At 56.6% G+C, this 23,055-nt stretch overlaps 1 protein-coding gene across 3 annotated transcripts in view; it reads right to left on the bottom strand.

Annotated features, from left to right (window-relative positions):
- Lrrc4b (leucine rich repeat containing 4B) overlaps positions 1 to 19,876 on the bottom strand; it is a 35,888-nt gene extending 16,012 nt beyond the window's left edge. The window contains exons 1-2 of one of the 3 annotated variants that reach the window (XM_076576070.1): positions 19,764 to 19,876; positions 2,191 to 2,528 (exon numbers count right to left, since the gene is read on the bottom strand). In XM_076576070.1, the coding sequence (XP_076432185.1) occupies positions 2,191 to 2,493 (303 nt within the window). In that variant the 5' untranslated portion in view covers positions 2,494 to 2,528; positions 19,764 to 19,876. Of the gene's footprint in view, positions 1 to 2,190; positions 2,529 to 3,581; positions 3,711 to 4,691; positions 5,243 to 19,763 lie in introns of those variants that run through there. The other 2 variants (XM_006986185.4, XM_076576074.1) reach the window with 2 other exon arrangements.
- Positions 19,877 to 23,055: the final 3,179 nt, after the last annotated feature.

Consider the following 23,055-nt stretch of genomic DNA (forward strand, 5'->3'; position numbering starts at 1 on the left):
GGTGTGGTGGTGCACATCTGTAACCCCAGCACTGGGAAGGAAGACAGGAGGACCCCTGAGGCTTGCTGGCCAGTCAGCCTAGTGATCGGCACCCTCCAGTTCAGAGAGACTCTGCTCCAAAAAAGGGTGGAGCGTGATCATGGGAGACACCTGACATCTACCTGTGGCTTCCACCTGCACGTAAACAACACGCATGCATGCACGCGCACACACACACACAGAAGCAAAGGACCCTCCTGCTAGCCAGGCAGGACCCTGAATGTGCTCTGGGACATCGGCTTGGGAACTCCAGACGGGAAGGAGAGCTATCTGAGCCTGTGGGAATGCGAGTAGCTTTTGTCTCTGTATGTTTATCTAAGTGTATCTTCTAGTTTTCCTAAATTAATTTGTATTCATTCTGTAATAAATAATTAAAAGATGCATTTACATAAGCCCAGAAAGGTATGAAAACAAATGTAAACAGGAGTTATTTATATCTGGGTAGTGGGATGTGATGATTTTTTTTAAAACATGGATAATTAAAACCATTACTTTTTGTCTTTTGTTGTGTGCTGGTTTGTTGGTTGGATTTGACACATGGTCTCTCTGTGGCCCAGGCTGGTCTGGAACTCACTATGTAGCTCAGGGTGGCTTTCATGGTTATCCTCCTGGGATGCTAGGTGCACAGCACCATGCCAAGCCAGCATTACATCGCTTGCTCCTGCCACCTGGAAGGCAGGCAGGTCCTGGAGGGGGACTAGACTCACGGCCTTTCTGCTCTGGAGCTCAGCTTTTATGGAAGACCAGCAACTTCTACAGTGGAACGCAGAGCCCCTAAGTGGTGACTAATGAGCATGTTCTGATTTCTGTTGTGATGCTTCATCCTTTGATGATGTCCATGCTGTGGCAAAGGGTCTTCCCCTAGGGAGGGGCATAGACAGCCCAGCAGAGGCTGCAGCTGCAGGGATGTGGGTGCAGACTTGCAGCCAACTGGCAGAAACGGTGACTTATAGCCTGTTCAAGGAGGCAGCTGGCGAGGTGGACTGGGAGAGATGGCCCCAGCAGCACTGGGTGGTGGCACCAGGTCTCAAGTTTCTCTGGTTCACCCATCCTTGCTTCCCAGCCACCCAGAAAGGGTCTGCCCCCCCAGGGCTTCCATTCTTCCAAGAGTCTAGCTCTCCGGGAGAGTTATGTGGGACCGCTGACCCCTCTGCTGAGGACTGGGGGTCCGGGACCTTCTGTGAGGGTGCCCTCCTCTCTCCCATCTGTATGAAATGGGTACAAAGCAGTCTGTGTGAGGACTTGGAACCGACTAGATGCCTCTAAAAAGGTGGCCTTCAGCCAAGTGTGGTGGTCCACACCGGTAATCCTAGCACACAGGAGACTGAAGCAAGACAGCCACTGCAAGTTGGGGACAATCTGGGTTACAGAGCAGGTGTAGGGTCAGCCTGAGCTGTGGAAAGACTTCCAAACCAGTTGGAGATGCAGAGTGAGATCCCGAGCTTATCTCAAGCAAACAAACAAACGAACAAATAAATAAGAAAAGCAAAAAACAAACAAACAAAAAAACCCCAAGAAACAGCCAGCAACACAGGACTCACTCTGGTGAGCCCGGCATCCGATGACAGCTGCAGATGTTTGGGAAGAAGTGGCGAGGCTGCGAGCACTCTGCAGCACTCAGGACAGCTCCACCTCAGCCTCGGGTTCCAAACGTCTCACCGCAGGGGTGGGAGGCAGCGCCCAACGGCCCCGCTGCCACCAGCACAGCCCCAGCGCGCCAAACAAAGACAGCGAAAGTCACCCGCAGCCCCTACTAACTCCTAAGCCAGTGCCAGCCCTATCCCCTCTACTCCTTGGTCCCCATCATTCATCCAGCCAGCTCCCCAGGACTGGAATGAGCCCTCACTTTCTAGAAGAAGGTATTGAATCTTGCTGGGAGATGCCATCTCGGGCCAACCACAGCAAGGGTGAGGTGGAAGGGCCTCTCCTGACCACCTCAAGGCAACCTGTCCTGTGGTGTGAGGGCGTGGCAGACACCCCAGGAAAACGCACACAGGCTGGAAATACATCGCAAAGGTGGGCAGGACGACGACGCGAGGAGCTGATGCGCAGGCGCCGGGAACTCCAGGATGAGAGAATGGGAAGGGAGGCAGAGGCTTACACCCTTTGTGCTGTGACCCACGGGCCAACCAGCGATGGAGGCGGGCTCACCTGGATGCTGTTCTCTTGCAGGTTCAGGTAGCGGGTGTTGACAGGGATGCTGGCAGGCACCTCGGCCAGCTCCCTCCGCGTGCAGATCACCCGGCTGGCCTGGTTGCTGCAGGAGCAGGCTGCTGGGCAGGAGGTGGCTGGCGGGGAGCCTCCTCCAGCGGCTGAGGTCACGGCCACACCGCCCCCACCGGCCCCCAGGGGTGGGGAGAAGAGCCACAGGAGCAGGAGAGCCCCGTGGGGCCAGGACATCCTACCAGGCGGCAGCAGGGGGCACGGGGAGCCACGGGCGTGGGCTTGCGCCATCCTCAATGTTCATACTCTGAGGGCAGGCTGGGGGGCTGCGGGAGGAGAGAGGGTGTTGGTCAGTAAGCGGCGGGACTCTGGTTGTCCCGATTCACCCGTGAAACTCTGCCAGTAGCCCTCACCCCTGCTCACAACCAAAGGTTCAGGGACCTGGCCTGCCTGTGCTGGGCCCATCTTCGCCTGGGCCATTCTGCAGAAAGGATAACTGAGGCCAGGAGAGGACATTTGCGCCCAAGGTCACTTGGTCAGTAAATAACAAAGTCAGCTAGATTCAAACTTAGGTGCTACCAAGCCTGGGATGCAGGGCTGCCTTCTTAGGGGCTCCGGATGCAGAGGCAGGAACATCGAAAGTTCCAGGCTAGCTTGGGCAATGCAGTGAGACCTTGCTCAAAACTAAAAAGGCAACATGTGGCTGAGAGCCCATTCCCAGTGTGTCCAGGCTCCATTTTAATTTTAAATTGTGCCTCGGCATTGATTTCAGTTAGACAGGTAAGGATGTAGAGCTGGAGACTCAGACAGTGAGGCAAAGACTGCCAGGGTGAAGCGCCAAGCTAACCAACTCCCATCACACCCAAGCAGGTCCCCTGGGGGGCAGCCTCCACCCCCCAGCCCTTGCCTACATGTCTCCTCCCAGGTGTCCCGGCAGCAGCCTGTATGGGTTTTTATTCCTTCCTTCCCCACCCTGGGTGCCCCTCCCTCCGCCCAGGCCCTACCCTGTCCTAGACTAGGAGGAGAGGTAACTGACTGAGAGAGGACAGGAGGTGTTGGGCTTCTGGGAGGAGGCGGGAGGCGGCAGGGCACCCTCAGCGGTGGCGGCAGAGTCGGAGACCACACAGTGCCCCCTGTGCCTCAAGACTGCAGGTACTCTGCGAGAACGCGGCCTGTGGCGGGACCTGTGCCAGCAACTGTCTCAGGATGGGGACTGAGGGAGCCGATGGAGTGGGAAGGGGCAGTGGGGACCCCCCCGTGTCTCGGTCTGCGGTCTGGGGAGTCGGCATCACTGCACCCTTCCGGCCTGTCCCCTGCTCTCCTGGGCCCCATTTGGGAGGGACTCAGGCTATCCAAATGGCGGGCAGGGAGGACAGTACCTGCGGCCAGCACAGCGGGCACCCTTCCTCTGCCTGGCCGGCGGCCGCCCGCCTGTGGGGGGCGGAAGCTGCTGGAGTGTGCGCCAGGCCATCTCAAGGCCCACTGGGTGGCAGAGGGGCTTTGGCCTCAGGACATTGGCCCTGACTTCCAATGTCCCCCTCCACACAGTGTCTCCGAATGCTCACACACACACACACACACGCAGAGTCCCCATGAGACAGGAAGGGGGGTCCCCATAAACGCGATACCCACCCACTCACACAAACAGCAGGGACAGACACACCCTCGCACATGGCCTCTCCAATCCATGGACACAGGGCTGCTGCCCCCCCCCCACGCAGGTGCGCATGAGCACACACACACACACACACACAGACACTCCTGCAGCCTCCGAGATTTTAACCCAGATAGAAATGTGTGTGCCGCTGTGTGTTTGAGCAAGTGTGTGAAGGCAGGAGATGGAGACAGAGACAGAGATGGAGACAGAGATAGGGAGAGACAATGAGAGACAGACCAAGAGGCAGTGACAGAGATGTGAGAGGCATGGAGACAGACCAGAGATAGAAGAAGAAAAAAAAAGGACAAAGGCAAAAACCAGGACAGAGACCGTGACAGAGACTGTGACAGAGAGGCAGAAACAGAGAAATAGACGCAAAGAGAGACAAAGATGGAGAGATGGACCCAGGAACAGAGACAGAAGCAGAGAGGCGGAGACATGAGGACAGAAGCATAGACTGAGCTGAGACACCGGACACAGAGGCAGAGGCCCCCCTGCTCAGGACTGGCCTGTCCCAGCAGGGGCTGTGGGGTCTTTGTTCCCACACATGTGGCCAGCGAGCCTTCTCCTCAGTCCACCCTGGGTCCACTGTCCCCACTTCCTGAGACTCTGGCTATGACCAGCCCATACCCTCTAAGGCAAGGATCCGGGCCGTGCTCACCGAGCCCACCATCCCCCAGGCCAGCACCCGGGTCTCCTCCCCCACCGAGCCTGCCAGCGCACACCCGTCAGGGCTTCTGCAGCGGCTCCCTCCTTCCCTCCCGCCTCTCCTGCCTCATCTCCTTGTCCTTGTCTCCCCGCTCCCAGAGCACACACACTGAGGGACACTCACCCTGGTGGCTTGGCTTCCGACGGCCTCCTCTCTGTGCCCCAGGCCCCCCCTCCACATGTCTGCGGTTGCCCCAAGCCAGGCCCTGCCACCCCAGCTTCCTGCTGCTTCCCGCTGAGCTTGTGCTGGGGGGGGGCGCAGGGGCTTCTTGGGTCTCCCTGCACCCCCCCCTCGTCTGTCGCCCTTCCCACCCTCTAGGGGAGCCCGGCCTTCTTCTCTTGACCACCACACAAGCAAGCCCTTGCCTCCTCCGGTCCTGTGCCCCCCACTTTAGTCCCCCCACACCAGCTTCCTTTCTTTCCACTCGAAGACCCGGCTTCTGCCCCTCTCCCCAGCTCCCCAACTCTGTCTTGCCTCGCCCAGGACCACTAGACCCCCTGTGTGTTTGTCCTCCTCCTCACTGTCCCCGTCACCCTGTCATTGCCGAAGCCTGGCTCAGTCAGGTTTCATCTGTCTGTCTGTCTGTCCGTCTGTCCTGGGGCCTGCCTCGTCGTCCCTCTCCCAGCTCTGCCTCTCTTCCTTTCTCTGCGATTACAATTTCTAGTCACACGGCAGTGCAGAGCCCAGCTCGCTCCCTCCCCACCCCCTCCCTCCTTCTTTCTCTCCTTCCAGCGGGGAGGGCGCTCCCTCCCTCCTTCCCTCCACCCTCACTCAACTCCCCCCTCCCAGCTAGCTCGGCCAGGGGGTGGCCTCCCCCTCCCCCGCTAATCAAAGGCTCCGTTATCTAATTAACCCGTTGGTTCTGGGCAGTCAGGGAAGGTCGGGGGAAGCGGGGGAGGAAGGTTGGCGGCTGGGCTGTGCTGCCAGGGGAGAGGGGTTTGGACTGTGCCAAGCTAGAGCCTCGTGGCACACACACACACACACACACACACACACACACACACACACACACACACAGCCACACAGCAGCCTCAGCTGCAGAACCAGGCTGGGCTGCGTGGACTCCATGCCGCTGAACCAAGATGTCCCTCCTGCATCCTCAGGGTCCTTCCTGGGTTCAGGCACCCATGTATCTGCCTAGGACCCCCACTGCCTCATACAGTCACTGATTCGACCCCATTTCAAATGCTGCCCAACCTATGCCAGGCAACTTAGGCCCATGTCACCATCACCCTGCCTTTCAGCTGGGGCCAGCACTCATTCTAGCCACAAAGAAAACTACCCCTGATCGCCCCCATCCTACACTGCCTCAGCCACAGCCTAACACCCACCTCCTGGTGCCCTCTGCAGAACAAGCTGGGAAGCTACACTCTGCTTATTCACTTCATGTATCCCTTCATCTATCCACTCCTCCATCCATCTGTCCACACATCCATCCATCTACCAATCATGTACCCACCCATCCATCCACTCATTCATCTGTATATCCACCATCAACCATTTCTCCATCCATCCAATCCATATATCTACACTCTACTTATCTATCATTCCATCCACTCATCTATATATCTATCCTTCCATCCACCTGTCTATTTCTCCCTCTTTGTCCATCTATCCTTTTATACATTCATGTTTTCTTCTATCTATCCATCCATCTGTAAATATACCTATCTGTATACCCACTCATCCATCCCTTTAGCTATCTTTCCATTCTTTATCCATCCATCAACCATCCATTTATCATCTGTTCATTCATCCATTTGTGTCTCTAATCATCCCTTTATGCATCATTCATCTATTTGCCCACCCATTCGTCCGTCCATCCATCCACCCATCCATCCATCCATCCATCCATCCATCCATCCGTAAATATACCTATTTATATACCCACTCATCCATCCCTTTAGCTATCTTTCCATTCTTTATCCATCCATCCATCCATCCATCCATCCATCCATCCATCCACCCTCCACCTCTTTGTCTCTACTTGTCTACCATCCCTCCCTTCTTCCTGTCCTCTAAAACCTATTTCTGAAGCCCCCACCATATGCCAGGCACCGAAGCAGATGCCAACAAGTACTTATGCATGGGTACGAGGCAGTTAGTGCTCTGGGGAGGGGCTCTGGGTTGGACCTTGCATCTGCCTTTTCCCACATGGCCTTTCTGAGTTCTGGTGTCCTCCACTATGAGGAGGCCAATACAGGCCACCTCCCGGAGTGGCTGGAGGTGGGAAAGAGTGGTGTACTGAACACAGGCTCTCCTGTCTCGACACTAGAAAGCTCACACTACAACTCAGCTCATGCTCAGCTAGCTCCTGAACTAGCCACCACCTTGCTCCTGCCTGGACTTCTTATGGCTGTCCTCCATGTTGTGTCTGGCTTCATGGGTGGCCAGAGGGACCCTGTTAACACAGCAGCCAGATCCCACCCTTCGCTGCTTAGGGCTCTGCAGTAACCCCTGAATCACACAGAAAAGGTGAAGAGCCGCCGCTCTGACCTCACTGGGGGGGGGGGGGCTGAGCACCAGCCTGGGGCGCGGGGGCTTCGTGGCTGCTCCTCACTCGGCCTGCATGCCTCCACCATGCCACATTCTCGGTGGATGACGGCTGGTGCATTTCCTCTCTCCCTCTGCTACTGTCACTTAGCCGCAGACCATACCTACCGGAAAGCACCTTCACCAGGAGTGGGGTCACATCTGCTTTGGTCTCCGGTTTTGAGACCTGTGGCAGAGTCTGGTGAGGGAAGGGGGGGACACACTGCTGTGGATACTTGGCTGTGCACATTTTCTGTTAGGTTACATCTCTGCTTCTTGTCACAGACACACCTGCTAACCATTCCAGGGACACTCTAAGAGTTGCTCAAGTCAGACACACCATCCTGGGACCTCCCTCCACCTGAGGTCTTCACCTGTCCCCAGGGAGGTCCCTGCCTTTGGCTGAACACCTGTGTCCCATGTCCCCCCTCTCTCCCTCCCTGCCATAGCGCTGTCTGGTTGGCTAGATTCTGTGTGCCCCTCCAAATAACTTGTCACTAGGGGCGTCTCATCTTTGCTTGGAACCAGAACCTGCCCATGGAGCTACTCGCTGGCCAGACTGGTGCAGATGGAGCATGGGCTAGGTGGTTTTCTGAGTGTACACCTGAGCTAGTTCCAGGCACAGGCTCCACTGGAGCAGCCTCAGCATACAGCAGCATCTCTACATTACCAGCATGGGTACCACACCCTTCTGCAGGGTTTCTTGAGGAAAAAGCTGTTCTCCAGACAGCAGCCCTCTAAGAACTCATTTCACAAACAGGAGAACCAAGGCCCGGATAGGTCTAGACACTGGTTCAAGGTTGACTATAGAGTTGAGAAAGAAACTAGACACAGAGGCATAGGCTTGTTATCCTAGCTATGCAGAGGCTGAGTAGGAGGATGGCAAGTTCAAGGCCAGCCCGGGCAATTTAATGAGATTCTGTCTCTAAAGACAAAGAAAAAAAGAGAGCTGGGGGCATAGCTCAGCAGTAAAGCCCCTGCCTAGAATCCCCCAGTGAGGGGCTGGGGTGTGGCTCAGTGGTAGAGCTCCTGCCTAGAATCCCCCAGTGAGGGGCTGGGGTGTGATTCAGTGGTAGAGCCCCTGCCTAGACTCCCCCAGTGAGGGCTGGGGGTGTGGCTCAGTGGTAGAGCCCCTGCCTAGAATCCCCCAGTGAGGGGCTGGGGTGTGGCTCAGTGGTAGAGCCCCTGCCTAGAGTCCCCCAGTGAGGGGCTGGGGGTGTGGCTCAGTGGTAGAGCCCCTGCCTAGAATCCCCCAGTGAGGGGCTGGGGGTGTGGCTCAGCAGTAAAGCAGCTGTCTAGAATCCCCCAGTGAGGGGCTGGGGTGTGATTCAGTGGTAGAGCCCCTGCTTAGAATCCCCCAGTGAGGGGCTGGGGGTGTGTCTCAGTGGTAGAGATCCTGTCTAGAATCCCCCAGTGAGGGGCTGGGGTGTGGCTCAGTGGTAGAGCTCCTGCCTAGAATCCCCCAGTGAGGGGCTGGGGTGTGGCTCAGTGGTAGAGCCCCTGCCTAGAATCCCCCAGTGAGGGGCTGGGATGTGGCTCAGTGGTAGAGCCCCTGCCTAGAATTCCCCAGTGATGGGCTGGGGTGTGGCTCAGTAGTAGAGATCCTGCCTAGTCTGCAAAAAGCCCAAGGTTCCATTTCAAGTACTGCCAATACATACATACATACATACATACACATACATGCACATATATGTCTGGGATGATAGCTCCATGGGTAATGTGCTTGCTGAGTTCACTTGCCAGAAGCAATGTAAACAAGCTAGTCTTGGTGGTGCACTTGTAACCACAGTACTGAGGATGTGGAAACAGGATCCACAGGCTTGTCAGTCAGCCAGCCTAGCCAAACAGGTGAGCTCTGGCCAATGGAAGACCCTGTTTAAAAACAAGGTGTGTGAGGTTGATGAGATGGCCTAGTGGGTAAAGCTACCTCAGGCAAGCCTGAGGATCTGGGTTTGATGGAGGAAGAGAACAGACTCCTGCAAGCTGTGCCCTGACCACATGTGCGTGCACACACAAAATGATAAATATGTAAAAAAATAAAAAAAACAAAAACAAAAACAAAATCCATAGTGCAGATCTGAGGAACACCGAGGCTGATCTCTGGCCTTCACAGCTCTCTCTCTCTCCCTCTCTCTCCTCTCTCTCTCTCTCTCTCTCTCTCTCTCTCTCTCCCTCTTTCCTGTCTCTCCTTTGTCTCTCTCTCCTCTTCTCTCTCTCCCTCTCTCTCTCCTCTTCTCTCTATCTCTGTCTGTCTGTCTTTCTCTCTCTCTCTTTCTCTCTCTCCTTTGTCTCTCCTCTTCTCTCTCTCCCTCTCTCTCTCCTCTTCTCTCTATCTCTGTCTGTCTGTCTGTCTCTCTCTCTCTCTCTCCTTTGTCTCTCCTCTTCTCTCTCTCCCTCTCTCTCTCCTCTTCTGTCTGTCTGTCTGACACACACACACACACACACACACACACACACACACACACACACACACACAGCCTCTAAGTTGGCCCAGCCCACCTATTTGGCTGGGCTGGTGTACTGGCAAGCCCATGGATCCTTCGGGAGTCATGGGATTCTAGAGACCACAGTGATAAGTCCCACAGAGGTCACTGAGGTGTAGACTGGCCAAGTAGTCAACCAGGAGCCAGCTCCAGCCCTCTCCATCCTTCCTAGTTCCAGGACACCCGACACAGCCCACTCCTCCAGCCCCTGGGGGGTCAGCCATGGTCTCACTCCCAGGTCACAGGTGATGTAGACCCAGAGGGGTCAGAGACACTGGCTACGGCCAGGCAGGACTACGACTAGGGATCAGGCCTTGGCCAGGCCAAGAAGCAGAGAAGCCAGACAGCTGGGCAGGGTAGAATGGGACCGAGGACAGAGACCCCAAGAGTCCAGGTGCTCAAGCCAGGTGCTAAGTCCTCATCGACATCGCTGCCTACCCAGCCCAGCTTAGGGATACATCTTGGGCACAGTGCCGGAGAGGATTGGGGCAGATGGCAGATCGGAAACTCCGGGGCCCAGGGGAGGCAGGGTGAGGAGAAAAGGGAGGCAGGAAGCATTCCTGTCAGCCACACTGTGGCTGAGTAAGTTCATCAGGTGAGGACAAGAGAGGAAACTGTCTGCTGTGTGGTAGCAAGAGGGGTGGGGGTCAGAGCTGAAAGGGGACTTCCCCACTGACAGGGGGGTGGAGAGGAGCCACAGCCTGGACAGCTGAATACTTACTTCTTCCTGGACAGCAGGCATCAGCAAGGCTGGGGCATCAGCAAGGCTGGGGGAGGGGCGGAGGCATAGGCTCAGGGCGGAAGGAAGGAAGGGAGACCTGTCCCTCTTAGCCACTCGTGTCCGTCCTCAGGCCTCTCACAATAAGAGTGAACACACAACCCTGGGCTTGATGTCGTCTTAGCTAAGAGCAAAGGATCCTTGAGAAAAGGGCAGAGCAGAGCCCAGGGTGCCCAGGGCCTCTCGGGTGTCCCCAGCACAGCCAGTGTCTATGGTACACAGCGATGGCCTGGCAGCAGCGGGGGCTGGGCCTGCAGAGTCATGGGCTGGGCCTGGCTTTGCCTGCTTCCCCCCTTCTTGGTCTGTGATCTCCCCCAACTCTGCTCTCTGTTCTGGTGACATGTCACCAAGCTTCTGGATGTAGCAACTTCCTGGTCTTTCAGCTGTCTGTCTCCCACTAGAAGGTGACAGAGACCAGCTCTCTGAGTCTCACAGCCCCAACCTCTGCTCTCATGCTGGCATCTGGGTGTATACCACTGAGCACAGCAGGACAGAGGTACACCACCCTGGATCACACAAGAGTATGAGCTAGGGAGGGTCAGGCTGTGCAGGAGTGTCTCCGCTAGTCAGGTAGGGCCATCCTGTCACAGTAGAAGCCCAGAGACCCGAGGCACAAGCCAGGAGGTAGTGATGAGGGAGGGCGTGTCAGATGTAGGGACCCAAACATGCAGGGGACAAGGGGTGCGTGTGTGTGTGTGTGTGTGTGTGTGTGTGTGTGTGTGTGTGTGTGTGTGTGTGTCTGTGAGGAGCACAGCTCAGGAGCGGGGGTAATGATAGGAGGTGGGGTGCTGGCTTCCTCATCCCAAGCAGGCTACTGGGGACAGTTACAGGCAGGGACAGGGTGACTGAGTCCTGGGAGCCATCTCTTCTGCCTAGAGTGGAGAACCCAGAAGTCAGAGCTGAGGTGGGGCGGGGGTGGGGCGGGGAGAGGGGGCTATGGGTAGAGGTGAGGGGACAGGAAGGGGAAGAACGGAAAGACAGTGAATAGGCAAACCCATCAGAACCTAGAGGCAGAAGAGGTGAGGAAGAGGAGAACCCTGGCTCCTTTGTTGGCCTGAAAGCCATGACGGGAGACAGACAGAGCAGGCAGCTGGGCAAGCGCAGAGACAGGCCCCAAGTGCGTGTCTCACAGGCCCAGCCTTTGCTGGCCTGCCAGGCAGTGGAGACACAACCCAGGAAGATGAAGCCCAAGTTTGTTGGTCCTCAGGAGGTGGAGGCAGGAGAATTTCTCTGAGTTCCAGGCCAATCTGGAGCCTGTCTCAACCCCCTCTACATATGAAACAACAAACAAATAAACAAACAAACAGGCAGAGGGTGTGGCTCAGTGGGTAGAGAGCTTACCTAGCAATCAGGAGACCCTCTGCTCCATCCCCATAAACCACACGTGGCGGCACATACCTCTTATCCTAGCGCTTGGGAAACAGAGGCAGGAGGATCAGGAGTTCAAGGTCATTCTCATGTATACAGAGAATATATAGATGCCTCAAAATAATAGCAATAAGAAAAAACTGTGACAGGCTCTTGTCCTGTGGGCCCAATGTGCCCCTACTAGGCATGGATGAGCAGTCTCATGTGACAGAGCTGGAGGTTGGGGATGGGGACTCAGCAGCATGGCAGGGACCCACCAGCTACTGAGCAGGCCAGCTATGAAATTCTAACATGGCCATGTCCAGCAGAGTTCTGGAGTAACAGAAATGTCCCAGCTACATGATGGAACCTGGTGGTCACCAACAACAGCTGGCCATTGAACACTTCCCAGCTGGCAATTGTGACTACAGGATGAGCTTCAGTTTGAAATTCTCTTACCTCCGCCTTCTGTGTGTTGTGATGATGGGTGCAGTCTAGGTATGTCATTCAATGGAGGATTTAAAAGTCAGTGGCCACATGTGGTACCAGGAAATGTGGCCAACCCCAGCCCTGGCTGGAGCCACCTCTGTTTCAGTTCCCAGAGCATGGTGGGACATGATCTCCCACAGGGGTCTTAGGGGGCAGATCTAGTCCTGTCAGAAGCCCATGTGGCAGAGCCATGACATCCCATCACAGAAGGGTATTCTGAAGTCTGGTGGTGTGGTCAATGTGGTCCTAGTGGACACCCATACGCAAGTGGGCTCTGTGGAAGAACCAAGTCTTCCAGACCCGGTTCCTTGTGATGGAGAGGGAATGATTACACCTGAAACCTAGGAGCAGAGGGCACTGAAATCATGTTTATTGCTGAGGCTTGGACAGGTGACCCGGACAACCTCTCGAGAAGGCCACTGGGCCTGTTTCTGGGCTATGCATTCATATTTTTTGTGGAACAAAGGGTGCCTGGTAACTTAGTGTGGTGTTTCATACCTATCACCTCAACATTTGGCAGACACGGGCAAGAGGACTGCTGAATTTGAGTCAAACTTGTGCTACATTTGAAACCCTGTCTCAGAGAAAAGGAAAAACCAAAGGCAATAGTGAAAGCCATGAAAATATAAAGTCATGAGAACCACAGCAGACTTTCCCAGACACACATGAGCATCCAAGCTGCCCGGGCTCCTCCTTGTGCAGGATCTGAGGACGTGGGTTCTGTGTTTCCTAAAGTGGCAGCCAGAGGCTCTCAGGATCCCGAGCTCCCCACTGTCCACACCCATGATAGGAAGAATGAAGCCCCCCACCCCACCCCATCCAGGGCAATGGAGGGCTCTGGCTCAATGTAGGCTGTGTGTGAACTTAACCTGCCATGGTGACTTGCCATGTGGCCTTGGAAAGGGATGGGCCAAGGCTTCACCTATTCATAGGAGATCCTATTTCTTCAATGGGATCCTGATAAAACCCTTTTGTAAAAAAATATCTTCCTCCATCTCTCAGACTGTCTCCTGCCCGGGCAGCTTGGATGCTGTGTGTGTAGGAGCCCAGTGGGGTCCAGACTTATTCTCTAGCTCCTTAATGACCCCTCCCTGACAATCTATAAAAGTGACACTAAGCTTGGTGGAGATTCAAGATGGCAGGCACAGTACAGGACCCTCAATAACAGCTACATTCAAATGTACCATTCATATATATTTCTTATTTAGATTTTTCTGAGACAAGGTTTCACTATGTGGCCCAGGCTGACCTCAAACTGACAGCAACCTTCTTGCCTTAGACCCTTGGAAGAAGTGATTATTCTTGCTGGGGCAGAAACGTAAGACTTCTCCCACTCCATGATTCAGTCCCTGACCCACATGTAATTCCATAATTCCATTATTCTGACTGGATCAGAACTGTTCGTTTGTTGGAGAGTGGGTGCCCTAGAAGACAGTCCAGGTCTCCTTCCCACAAATGAGACCCCACCCCCGACACACATTGTCAAAGTCCAAATCTCCACCAGCACAATCAGCCCAGAGCATGCAGTCCTCTCAGGGTTTATGGGCATGAGCAAGCCTGAGAGACAGAGCCCAAGTTGTGGGAACTTTTTGTTATTTTCAGTACTGAGAATTGGGGCTGATGAAGTGACTGAGCAGATAAAGGCATCTGTTGCCAAGCCTGAGGAACTGAGTTCCATCCAGGAACTTGTGTGATGGAAGGAGAGAAAAGACACATACCAGCTGTCTTCTGACCTCTGCATGCACACCCCCAATAACTAAACACCTATAACAATTAAAAAATAACAAAGTATTAAGGGGGGGTTGGAGAAATGAGTTCCGTGGTTAAGAGTACTTGCTGCTTTTGCAGTAGACCTGGGTTTAGTTCCCAGCACCACACTACTAGTTCCCAACCATCTGTAAATCAGTTCCTGAGATTCAATGCTCTTTTCTTTCTTTCTTTCTTTCTTTCTTTCTTTCTTTCTTTCTTTCTTTCTTTCTTTCTTTCTTTCTTTCTTTCTTTCTTTCTTTCTCTCTCTCTCTCTCTCTCTCTCTCTCTCTCTCTCTCTCTCTCTCTCCCTCCCTCCTCCCCTCCCTCCCTCCCTTTCTCTTTTCTTTTTTCTTTCTTTCTTTCTTTCTTTCTTTCTTTCTTTCTTTCTTTCTTTTTTTTTTTTTTTTTTTTGAGACAGGGTTTCTCTTTGTAGCTTTGGAGTCTGTCCTGGATCTCACTCTGTAGACCAGGCTGGCCTCGAACTCACAGAGATCAGCCTGGCTCTGCCTCCCGAGTGCTGGGATTAAAGGCGTGCGCCACCGCCGCCCGGCTCCAGTGCTCTGTTCTGACTCCTCAGGCACCAGGTATCAGTGTGGTGTAGTTACACACATGCAAGTAGAACACACACATAAGTCTTTAAAAAATAAAGTAGTGAGAACTGAACTCTAGATGAGCATTTTACCACTAAGCCAAGCCCCCAGCTTCACTCACTGGTATATTCTAGATAGGTATTCCACTGGTGAGTCATACCCCAACTGGGAGATCCTAGGTAGAAGCTCTACCACTGAGCCATGCCCCAGTAACCTCACTGGGGGATGCTAGGCAGGGGCTCTACCACTGAGCCACACCCCAGCCCCTCACTGGGGGATTCTAGGCAGGGGCTCCACCTCTGAGCCACACCCCCAGCCCCTCACTGGAGGATTCTAGGCAGGGGCTCCACCTCTGAGCCACACCCCCAGCCCCTCACTGGAGGATTCTAGGTAGGGGCTCCACCTCTGAGCCACACCCCAGCCCCTCACTGGGGGATTCTAGGCAGGGGCTCTACCACTGAGCCATACCCCAGCCCCTCACTGGGGGATTCTAGGCAGGGGCTCTACCACTGAGCCACACCCCAGCCCCTCACTGGGGGATTCTAGGCAGGGGCTCTACCACTGAGCCACACCCCAGCCTCTCACTGGGGGATTCTAGGCAGAAGCTCCACCTCTGAGCCATGCCCTCAGGACCCTCTAGGCACTTGTTTTACCTCTGAGCCACGCTCTAGTCCTCTTTTTAATTTTTGGATTTATTTTTCCTAGTTTATGTGTTTATCTTGCCCACAGTGTGTCTGTGCACCACATTTGTACTTGGTGCTCAAGGAGGTGGTAAGCCTCAGTGTGGGTGCTGGGAGTCAAACCTAGGTTCTTTGCAACCATAAGAAATGCTCTTAACCACTGAGCCAACTCTCCAGCCCAAAGAAGAGGATTTGCTTGTTTTGGTTTTGGAGACAGGGTTTCTCTTATTCAGCCAAGGCTGGCCTTGAACTCAGAAATTCACCTGCCTCTGCTTCCCAAGTGCTGGGATTAAAGGTGTGTGCCACTGCCACCCAGCCCAGTCCTTTTTTTTTTTTTTTTTCTTGAGACAGGGTCTTGCTAGGTGGTCTAGACTAGCTTTGAATTTGTCATCCTCCCTCACCCCCCGAGTGGCTGAGATGACGCCAAAATGAGAGTCTTAATATCTTTTTAGAAGTCCAAATGTCCACGAGTCTTTAACATCATAGTTACATTCCCAGCTCTGGGCCTCAGTTCTGCTGTGTAGAGCAGTGGTTCCAGCTGGGCATGGCGGTCTACAGAGTGGCTGGGGCCCCTCCTGTAGATATTTGACCTTGGAGAAGGTGCCTCCGACCTATGGGCCCCAGTTTCTCCAGTCAGGACTGATGTGATGGCAGTGTCTCCCTGGGAGGGTTACTGTACGGAGTGGAGGATCCCCATGCAGTCTTGGCACAGGCCTGGCTCTGGAGCGCCCCACGAAGGCTGCTATGGCTACACTAGGCTCGGGTCCTAGGGTTTTCTAGGCAAGAACAGGACAGCTTCCTTCTGCCCCCCCCCCCCCCCCCCAGTGCTTCACCCTTCCATGGCGCTTCCCACCTTCCTCCAAGAGTCTAGACAAGAGCTCTGGGACTAAGTTCAAAATGCTGGGACCCTGCTACCGTCCCCAGCCTCATCCCTTTCCTCCCCATCAACTCTTACTCAGCTCAACTTGCCCACACCCTATAGACAGCTCCTCACAGCTTCTCTCTGGGATGGGCTCCTGTCTGCCCTGTACCAGGGCCCTCCCTGCCCATCTCTAGGTCTTTGCAGCCCCTTCATCCCTGCCTACCATGACAACAGCCTAGTATGTGTTTCCAGGCAACCAGGGGCATCCTGCCACTGTAGTTACTCTCTTGCCATCCTCTGTCTGGCAAAACCACCCTCGCCTCAGGACCAGGAACGAAGGCAGAGAGGCTTCTTCCCAGCAGGGAGGGAGAATCCTGGAGCTTAGACACAGCATATCTCCCCGCAGGGCTGGGAGGGGGGGCGTGGGTGCACTAGTACTGGCTGGCCATGGGGACCCCACCAAGGGGCCCAGCATCTGCCTGGAGGTGAAACCACGTGGTCACCTTTCTGTGTCCCCAGGGCCCCCGTTCTCCAATCCACGCAAAGGTACAGCTACCCTTTAACCCCTAGGGAAGCCCATTGTGCCGCTGGCTGGGAGTTGACACAGGGAAGGGGACTGCTGGGTGACAGTCAGGGGACGAAGACAGATCATACATGACATGGTAGCTTCTTGCAGGTAGACCCCAACCTTGGGAACCTACATCTGGGCTCTTCTCCAGTTTAAGGGGCTCCTCCTGCCATTGGTACAGGTGGCCACAGGAGGTGGCTGCTTCTGTCCCCACCCTACCCCTCCCCTCTCTCGCTCTGTGGACACCTGTTGTTTGGGGACAGAGTCTCACTGGATAGCCCTGGCTGGCTTGTCATAGACTGTTGAATGCTGGGATCACCAGTGCACCATTTTCCTAGCCAGACACAGGGAACCACAGGCCTCAGGGACAAGTCAGGGATTTGGGAGACCCAGGAAAGGGAGCAGAAACGGGGGCTGGGCTGCCCAGTGCTGGCAGCAGAGAAGGCTGGCAGGTATCCAGGAAGGTGCCAGACTGAGGATGGTGGGTCAGGCCCTGGAAAGAGCAGCTAGATGGAGGCGAGGGGACACCCAAAGCCTAGCAGAGAGGATGGGGTGGTCACCGAGGAATGGATGCTGGGGGAGGGGGCCCTGGCAGGAAAGCAGAGTCCAAGCCTAAACCAGGCCATCCATGCAAGAGGGCAAGCAGAGCATGCTCCGCTACAGAGCGGTTTCCACGTGGACCCTGATGGTGCCCCTGCGCTCTGCCTGCCAGCTGTCAGGGGCCCTCGAAGCCTGAGGTCTCACTTCCGCTGCCTCTGGGGTGACAGATCGTGGTGGAGCTCCCTCCAGGCTCCTAGGGGTATGAGGGGCAACTGCTGCGGACTACACACACACACACACACACACACACACACACAACTGCTGCGGACTACACACACACACACACACACACACACACACACACAACTGCTGCGGACTACACACACACACACACACACACACACACACACACACAACTGCTGCGGACTACACACACACACACACACACACACACACACACACACACACACACACACCGGGAGCCCCTCTAGCACTCTCCCTTCAGTCACACCTCACTGCAACGGTGTGTGGACAGTGGGGTTACTTATTTCTGCAGTCACAGGCGGGGCGGCTTCAGGGCCTCCCTTTCCGTCTCTGAGAGGAGAGGAGCGTGTTCACGGGAGGGCCTCTGCCTTTGTCCTTTCCTCCAGGTCTCGGTGAGCACAGCATTCCAAGTATGGGGACTTCTCCTTCCCTGGTGTGCGTGTGTGCATGTGTGTGTTCACTGCACACTTTCCTCTGGGTTGATCTGGACTCCTCTCTGCTTCTGGGTGGCAGAATGCTATTTAGCTCTAGCCGAGTGGTTCATGGGTCTCGGGCTCCCCGAGTCTGCGGTTCTGGGTCTCTGTGCTGGCTCAGAGAGAATGTGTATCCCTTCCTATCTCCCAGCTGAATTTTCCCCTAAGGGGAATTAACCCTTTGTGTGTGTGTGTGTGGGGGGGTGTTTCTGTGCAATAATGTATGTGTGTCTGTATGGAAGCCATTCCGCTCTCTGGCTCCCCATCTCTGTACTCCCTTTTGAGTGCCTCCCAAGAGCTGCTCTTAGGCTTTCCTCTTCTTCTGTGTGTATTTGAATAATCAGGTGGCTGAGGACCAGAAGGAATCAGAGAAGGCCCAGGGAAGAGGAGGCGGCAGGTGGGAAGGGGAAGAGGAAGCCGAGAAGTGCAGCAGTGAGCAGGCAGAAGATGCTCCAAAGGAGGGAGACCGAGCCGGCCAAGGTCCTGGGGGAGGAGCGGTGGGGAGGGGTGCTGCCCGCTGCCTGGACCGGGAGGGAAGCGGACTCGGCTACTACCAGCTGCCACTGTAGCCTAGAGTTCCTGTCTGGCGCTGCGCGGCTGGACTCGGGATGTGAGGCGCATAGCAATGGGTGATGCGGAGGGAGGCGCGGCTGCAGCTCCCAGCTGGGGAGGGGGCGAGGGGCACCCCAGGCTCCTCCACTGCCCAGCTGGGGTGCTCCCCGGGAGGATTCCCCAGCCTAGGGAAAGTCACCCGAAGCTGCAGGGCAAGGAAGGGCCAGAGGTGGGAGTACCCAGAGAGGAAAAGGTGCTCAAGAACGTTGGGGGGCTCAGATCGAGCGGGGAGACTGGTGGGTCCCCTGGCCAAAGAGGTGGAGTCCGGAGAAACTGACCACGGAGACCTGGGAGGGACCCTGGACCCAGCCTGAGCTTTTGGCCCAGGATTGACAGCTAGGAGGAAGAAGACCGGGAGAGGGTTCTGGAGAGAATCTGAGGTCTAGAAGTGGGTGGAATCCGAGTACCCCACATGTGAGGAGACAGGAAGACAGACCTTTGGGGGAAGAAGGGTCACAGAATGTGGCTTCCAAAAGATCTGGGTTGAGGAGAAAGGGGGTACCAGCCAGCAAGGTTAGAGGCTTAAGGCAAGGAGAAGAACGGGGCCTAGAGGATCGCAGGCCCAGCTAGGTCTCCAGGAAGGAGGGCGGAGGGATAGGACGTCTAGGGGAGAGGGTTCTAGATGGGCCGAAAAGGGGAAGTGTAGGTAGAAGGCCCTGGAAGAACAGGTGTGAGGGAGGCCGGCAGTGACTGGGGAGGTCCCCGAGCGAGCAGGGGTTCCGGGCAGACTGCGCGAGGACCGCAGCCATGAGGCCCGATGCGGGTCAAGGAAAGGGGGGTCCTGAGCGAAGGGAGGGGCAGGACGCGCAGTCAGAGAGAGGAAGATCGTTGATGGGGAGTGGGATCTGAGGCCTCCTCCCTCTCCAATCACCCCCTCTTGGCTTTCCCATGTTCACTTCCCAAACTCCCCGGTTCTCCCCGGTTGCCACGGCAACCGCTCCTGCCAGGCGCGGTCACCAAGGAAACCCCGTGCCCGCCTCTCCCCCTCCCCATCGCCCGCACGCCCCCCGGCGGCGGGGAGGAGGGCGTGGGGGAGCGGACTCCCGCCCCGGGCCGCAGCCGGGCAGCCAGCTGCGGTCGCCCCGCCTGGGGCGCCGGTCCAGGTCCCGGCCCGCATCCCCGGTCTGCGTCTCCATCCCGTCCAGCCCCATCCTGGATCCGCGTCCCCATCCATCCCGGCCCCAGCCCTGTCCTGCCTCATCCCCGCACGCCGCGCGCTCCGACTCACCGCGGGCTCCGGGCTCCCGGCGAGGGGCGGCATGCCCCGCGGGGTCCGCTCGGGGCGCGGGGCCTGGGCCGGGGGCGTCCTCGGGGTCGCGGCTCCGCCCCCGCCCGGCCCGCCGCCCGCCCGCGCTCCGCGCTCGCCGCCTGCCAGCCTGGCCGCCGCCCGCCTCCGCCGCGGCCCCGCCGCTCCCCCCACCCACCCCCCCAGGCCCCGGCCCGGCCCGGCCCCCGCTCGGACGGTGCGGCAGCCGCCGAGAGCAGCCGAGAGTCCCGTGGACGCGAGCGGAATACTGATGCTGGTGGGGAGCGGGAGGAGGAGGAGGAGGAGGGAGGAGGAGGAGGAGGGAGGGCGCCGAGGGGAGAGTGGCCGGGGAAGCTGGGGAGGGAGGGCAGGAGAAGAGGCGAGGAAGGGGGAGGGGGCACGGGGAGGGAGAGGGGAGAGGGAGGATGGAGGGAAGGGGAGCCAGAGCCGAGGGGGGGAGGGAGGGAGCAAAGGAGGAAGGGAGGGAGGAGGAGAGGCAAGGAGGAGGGAGAAGAGAGAGAAAGGGGAGTGGAGAAGAGAAGGGGTTATAGGGGAAGAGGGAGGGGAAGCGGCGGTGTGGTGGAGGGAGAAGGGGGCTGGGGCTCGAACTTGGAGAACTCCGAGACCTCCATGGAATGGATGGGATGGAGGGGACCTGATGGGCGCTGGGGGGAAAGTGGGGAAGAGGGAGGCGGGAAAGCGGGAGAGCAGTGGAGGAGAGACGGGGGTTGGGGGTGGGGAGGACGGGAAGGAATGGGTTGGGGGAGAAGGAAAGCCAAAGAAGTATTGGGAGAGGGCCGGATCGAAGTGGGAGGGATGAGGGTAGATGCTCTCACGGAGCCAGAAGCGCCTGACAGGGATGCCAGGAGGGAACTGAGGCAGGATCAGTGGGTGGGCGGTATAGAGAGGCCTGGAGGAGGCAGTAGAGTTGGGGAGGTATTGGGGAGCCAGGACAAGGGGGAGCGTCTCTTGAAGTCCAATTAGCGACTCCTCAACTGATGAGAAGGATGGAGCCTCAGATCAGTCTCCATTCTAGGAAGGGCTTTGCAGGGAGTCTCTCACGAGGGGCGTGGGGCCTGGCTTCTCACAAGGGGGAATGAGCAGGGGTGCTGGCTCTGACCCCCGCCCGGGACCTGTGCGGTGACCAGGGCGCCTGTGCGGAGTAGAGGCAAAGCCCAGCCCCCCGACACTCTCACCTTCCCAGGCGCAGGCAGAGGGTGCTGGGACACACTGAGAGGTGTGAAGCCGGTGCCAGCCTAGGGCAGAGGGGGAGGGCGGGATGCTTGAGAGAGGTCACAAGGACGTCAGTCTTCTCCACTCTTCACCGGGTGTTCTCACCTGCTCGCTGCCCCCGCCCCCAAAGCTGGGCACTGGGGAAGAGGCTTGGGACAGAGGGACCCAGTGTAAAAGGCAGGCAGAAGTTTCTCTGTCCCTGGTTACTAACTTAGGACAGGGAAGAGGGGAAGGAATGAAGATGCCTTCTCTCAGGACCACGGTCCTTGTTCTGAAAACCCTCAGGGGCCCAAGAGACTAGGAGATTGGCCCTGCCTCTGCAGCAGGCAGCCCTGGGAGCTGGAAGGGAAGGGGCCACACAGACATTTGCTGAGAGCCGGAACCTGCTGGGCAGTGACCCAGGGCTCACAGAGGGCTGAGGTCAAGGGAGGATGCCTTAGAAACAGCTGGGGTGGGTACTGGGGGACACACAGAACCCAAAGCCACAGGTACAACCAAGGAGGGGAGGGGCTTAGCCAGGACCAGAGCCCTAGGCGCCTCCTGGCAGTGCTGAGATCTGGTTAGGAGCCTGGATGAGAGACCCAGGGTCCGTGCGGACACCGCGGACTCGTGCCTGTCTGCTGGGGAACAGGGCTCTCTCTCTGCTTGAGGAGCAGCTGCCAGGAATGTGGGCTTGTGGCTGCTGAAGGTCTGCAGTTCCCTGCACATCCAGCCAGTGGCTACAAGAGGGTCCGGGAAGCCGCTGGTTCTCCTGGAATCTCAGGCTTGCCTGTCCGGGCAGAGGAGGGTTGTTGTCATTGCTAGAGGAGGCCTGGGCAAGCCACTGAGCCTGGGCAGCTCACCCTCTAGGGAAGAGGGTAACTCAAGGGCCTCTTCTAGAAAGCTCCCCAGCCATGCAGAGAGTAAAAGGCACCAAGGAGGAGGAAGCTGGTGGGGGAACGCAGCTGAGGAGACTCACAGGCCTGGAAGAGGTGACTTTGCATCCAGGCCTGGATGCTCAGGAGGAAGTAGGGGCAGGCAGGAAGGGGCCATCAGATGACAGCGATTGGGGGTGGAGGGTGGGGGAGTCTGTCTGAAAGGCTGAGAAGAGTGGAGACAGAGAAAGGCAGAAGAGCAGAGCAGAATCACTTCACGATGCGATGCCAACTTCCATGCCACCCGCTTCTGAGGATGGATCCAGTTTGACAAGCACAATGCCAACCTCCATGCCACCTCAGTTCCACCCTGATGCCTGAAGCTGACCTTCAGCCAAGGCTAGTCCTGATTAGCGACAACCTTGAAACGGTCTATGTAGCCCAGAGTAGCCTCAAACTCACAATGTAAAGGAGGATGGCTTTGAACTTCTGATCCTCCTGCCTCCACTTTCCAAACGCTAGTGACAGTCATGTGTCACCAAGCCTGGTGCGGGGTATGGAACCTAGGGTTGCAAGTGTTCTAGGCATGTGCTCTACTGACCGAGTCCCAGCCTCATCTCTTCAAGGTTTTCAACATGGCCTTGAACATACCGGAACCTGTGGTAGGTGAGCCTTATGGTTTGGGTTTGAGAAGCCTCAGCCCCAGGGCTCATGCTTTGAACACTGGGTCCCCAGCTGGTGGCATTGTTTTGATGGCTACCAGAAGTGGGTCACTGGGGTTGGCCTTTGAAGGTCTAGTTCTCCACTTCTCAGTCCCTGCCACGTGAATAGCTTCAGCCTCCTGCCTCAGTGCTAGGTATCCTCTCAGGACAGATGGAAAATCCTTAGTATCAGCACCCCCATGATGCACTGAAGGCCCTCAACATCAGCCCCTCAGAATACACTGACCCCCCCATTAGGCCTCCTCCCCAGGGCACACTGAAAGTCCCCCAACAACAGCTCCCCCTAGGACTCACTGGAACTCCCTAGAAACCATGAGTTTTTGCTCCTGAACCATAGAACCGCTAGCTGTATAGTAGGAGGCAGTGGCCACCATCCTTCAAGCCACAAAGGCTTGGAGAGATACATCGTCTCAAAACACCAGGCTAGAGGACTCAGCGCCTGCATTCACTCTCAGCATCCATGGA

Source organism: Peromyscus maniculatus, chromosome 1 (assembly GCF_049852395.1).
Source record: "Peromyscus maniculatus bairdii isolate BWxNUB_F1_BW_parent chromosome 1, HU_Pman_BW_mat_3.1, whole genome shotgun sequence".
Taxonomy (NCBI): domain Eukaryota; kingdom Metazoa; phylum Chordata; class Mammalia; order Rodentia; family Cricetidae; genus Peromyscus; species Peromyscus maniculatus.